Source organism: Colletotrichum destructivum, chromosome 2 (assembly GCF_034447905.1).
Source record: "Colletotrichum destructivum chromosome 2, complete sequence".
In the NCBI taxonomy this organism is placed as follows: domain Eukaryota; kingdom Fungi; phylum Ascomycota; class Sordariomycetes; order Glomerellales; family Glomerellaceae; genus Colletotrichum; species Colletotrichum destructivum.
In genome coordinates this window covers 5,418,622-5,422,665 of record NC_085897.1, presented here as the reverse complement: position 1 = coordinate 5,422,665, position 4,044 = coordinate 5,418,622, and the positions used below count along the sequence as shown (strand labels likewise).

At 54.1% G+C, this 4,044-nt stretch overlaps 1 protein-coding gene across 1 annotated transcript; it reads left to right on the top strand.

Moving 5' to 3' along the window:
- On the top strand, positions 1-1,376 carry CDEST_03840 (uncharacterized protein; the record flags this gene model as incomplete). Its single annotated transcript, XM_062919999.1, has 3 exons — positions 1-553; positions 597-830; positions 886-1,376. The coding sequence occupies 3 exons, from the start codon at positions 1-3 to the stop codon at positions 1,374-1,376; spliced, it is 1,278 nt and encodes a 425-aa protein (XP_062776050.1).
- Between the last annotated feature and the right edge of the window lie 2,668 nt (positions 1,377-4,044).

Here is a 4,044-nt window from a genome sequence, read left to right as displayed (position 1 = left end):
ATGACGTCGACTGAATCGAGTACATCATCCACAACCTCTTCAACAACCACGGTGTCAAGCACATCATCCCTACTGGAATCAGACACCTCGCTTTCAACTACCACATCTTCAACTTCGTCCTCTACTGTATCGCCGACTTCCATGGGATCCTCGGGTCTGACTTCTACCCCCGCCACATCCTCAACCGGGACCACGTTTTCTCCGACATCACCAAGTATTTCTGGTCCCACTTCGAACTCACCAAGCGGACTCTTGTCATCCACTACTGGACTTTTCGTCTTTAGTAACCTGTCCACATCATCAGCGACCGCCTTGCCAGTGCCGAGCTCGACCATCATGCCAAGCACATTGCCGTCGGGCACAAACCTGCCCGACTCCAACAAATACGTTTTACGCGGCTGCTTAGGTTCTCCGTCTGGCTACCTTTCCTTCAACCTGGTCGGCGTAGACCCAGAAATGACCGTGCAGAGATGCGTATCGCTCGCCCAAGGGAGGCGATACGCGGGTGTATACTACGAGCAAGTCCCAAAAATTGCACATCTGCTGCCCCCAGGTCATCATACGTCATCCAACACTTCCCCAAGCACCTGCTACAGCTCGGATTCACTCGTGGCGATGGACTTTCAATTGCAACACCCCGTGCCCGGGACACAGCTCCCAGGTTTGCGGCGAAGTGATCAGTCTCAACGTCGACGGACTCCGCCGGCGTGATGACTCCGGGGATCACGTGGCCAAACGCGCTGCTCCTGCAAACGTGTTGCTCACGCTTCTCGAGGCGATCATCGACGAGCCGAGCAGCACCGCACCCAATGGACCCCGGCGTCCCTCCGGTTGGGCCTCTTATCCCCGGCACTTCGGATGCCGGTACGCCTCTCCCAACAACAGGCCCTGACGGCGGCAACCCCGTCGGCCCAGTTCCGACCCCCGTGATCAGCCCTCTCACAAGCGTCCTGGCCATAGACGGCGCCGTCACCACCGTGGAAGGCTCGGTCACGCTGCCAGGCTTAGTTCCCCCTCCAGATGTCACAGCCACCTTGCTCGTAACCAGGGTCGTCTACACAACCGTCGACCCCAGCAACCCGACAGCTCTCATCGCAACGGAGCTTCTCACCACCATCTACTTCTACGATTGCGGATGCCAAACCCAGGTCCTCCCAACAGTGAGCCTGGCTACCGTGGTGGCTGGTTGCAACAGGTGCGGGCCCGACAGGTCAGACATCGTGACGCTCACCGTCCCGGAGCCTCTCAAGGCCGGGCAGCACGCCCCGTTAGTTCCAGGAGGCGAGAACGACAGAAGCGGAGCCGGAGGGCACCCGGGTTCCGATTCCTCCGGTTCACACACAAGGTGTGTGAAAGACATCTCAAGCGTCCCTTAATCCTATTTGAATAATTTCAGTTATATTCGTCTACCAGTTTCTGGTTTCTACTTTTGTTGGTAGGTGCTATTATAGAACAACTGTAATTTAAAAACAAAAGGGAGGTCTTTTACTACTCTAATTCTCTATTCATCTACAGTACTATTATGATAATACCTAACATCAACGTAGTAAGTGATAAGAGGAAGGTAAAAGCAGGTAAGAGCGTTAAGGAGGTACGAGGCTAGTGGGAATAACTATAAAATAGAATCTTAGAATTCTATTAGTAACTTCTATCTTTTAAGTACCAGAGTTCACAAGGACTGGATTCGTAGTTAAGTTGGTGACGATTAGTGAATACCTATTGTTCACTGTTGTATGTTTTCTGATTGTGTTTTACGATGTTTATAGTCACGGAGATCTAGCGAAGCCGTTCAAGCTCAGAGAAACCAACGTCGAGCGGCGTCTTTGGACCCAAACTAGCTGGCTAGATATGACTCGGGCTGCGAGATGAATGAGTCTTGCTGTCTTTATGCAATCATGAACACCCAACACCTTCCAAGGAAGGTCCTATTCGGCATCATCTCCGACCTCTTTCTTCCAAGGAAGAACTTGGTGACATGGGATACTCTCTTTTCGACTTCCTAAGTGGGTTTTTTTCCCCAGCTAGGAGAGTTGATGCTCACGGGATTAAAATAGTTGGAGGTCATGGAGAGACTGACAAAATGGGACGACTTGAGATGTTTCTAAGGAAACTTAAAAGAGTACAAGTTTGCTGGATTCTGAACGTCACTTCGGGCTTGCACCCCGACGTGTGGACAAGCAAGATGGGCAAGAAACAACGAACACAATTTCAGGGCATCCTTGCGTCGGGCATAGCAGCGCGCAACTCCTTGGTTGTTTCTATTGTGAAAAAATGGTTGTCTGTCTGTACTCTGTCCCTAGCTACAAAGCCCCTCGGTGTACCGGTGTCTCCGGTCCCACATTTCGGTAAGAGGGGGGTGAGAACGGGTACGTCGGTGAGCTGGCTGCAGCTTGGCTGGGGGACGAGGTGCGTTCTGGAGCGGAGCTAAGCAATGTCGTGCTGACAAACATCTGCATGCCTGGCGGATCTGGAAATGCATAGAAGGATGGATGGGAAGCCAGCCGGCCGAGCTGCAGGGCCGGACGGGCCGGATTAGGAGCTTCGGCCGTCGGTGAAGGGCCCAAAGAAGGTAACCAGAGAATCTCAACACTAATCGAGCCTCGGCATAGGGAGAGGGGTGGCACACGGCGGGGTTCGTGACGAGTAGTACACATACATCCAAGTACGTGCGCGTGCAAATGACCTTTCGGGTACAGAGTACACATCATGAAAGTCGAAGTCTGGGACTCGCATACGCAAAGTGTAGTGTTAGTTCGCGTACACCAATGATAGACACAAACGGCCGTAGATTGGAACTCTACCTCGAATCTCTGGAGCCTCCTCGCGTTTCACAACTGCATTTCTAATCCCGACATGGGAACGGCATTGCGCATCCATGGCCCGCCGCCAACCCGCCCCCGAGCCCACCACGACCCTCCTTTCCCCCCCCCTTCAGAATGGAACATGGAACGGACGAAAATATGTCAAACGGCCAAGGGCCCCCAGCACTTTGTGTCCGTCCCCCCGTTGCCCCGTTGCCCCATTCCCGCATACCGCTTCGCTTGGCCTCGCTTCCAGTCGATCAAGGGGACCTTGAGAGCTGTCATCAATGCCCAATGCCGGCCAGCCGGCTCTGCAGCGGTTGAGAAAGGGGCGGAAGAGAGATGGAAGGGATAGATGGGTGCTTTGAGACTGAGAGCAACGCCGCAGGCCGACAGGAACGACACGACGCGCTAGGCCGGCTGCGTCGCGCAATGCAGGAAGAAAGTACTCTGTTCAGAAAACACTTGGGTCTACAGGTACGCACACAACTCATCATACCTCGGCATGTCGTCATAATCGAGGAACCAGCCCCGCCGCGGGAACGAGACGAGACGCAGCAACCCGCTGCTAGCTAGCGACCTGTCATCAGCCCATCGATTATGGTACCATAGATTATCACCCATTCGGTCTCGCACCCAATCCCCTCTCTCGCCTGTCTCTCTGCGCGTACTCTGTACATGCAATCCAGTCAGCCCCCCCCAAACCCCCTCACAAACGGATCAGACTAATAGAGACTCGCCCGGCTCCATGAAACTCTCCGACTCCATTGCCTTTCGGGCGGTCTCTCCGGGGAACCGGCCGCTACGACGGAAAGCCGCCCCTATGCCTGCTGCAAACCCGCCTGGAAGAGACGCGAGAGAGAACGGTTTACCAGTTTGTTTTGACGAGAGAAAAAGCCTCCAGGCCTCATCCCTACTAGCCTGTGCTCCGTGCGCCGGAGAAGATTCCTCGATCGTTCGTTGAGTCTCGGAGCTCGTGCGGGCCATTGTCCCTCTTGGTCGCGCAGCTCCGGCGCGGGGCATGAAGTCATGACTTGGGCAAAAGGCAAAACGAAAAAAAAAGTAACGAAAGCCAAGAGCAAGAGAAAAAAAAAGGGTTGAGGAGGGGAAATTTTGTGGTGCGGGACAGGCAGTTCGCGGTCGTCAAGCTCGGAGGGGTAAAGTAATCCGTCCCTTATACGACAAGAGGAACCGAGGCGGACAGCCGATCTGACTCTTGGATATAGAGCTTGACTGACTACTA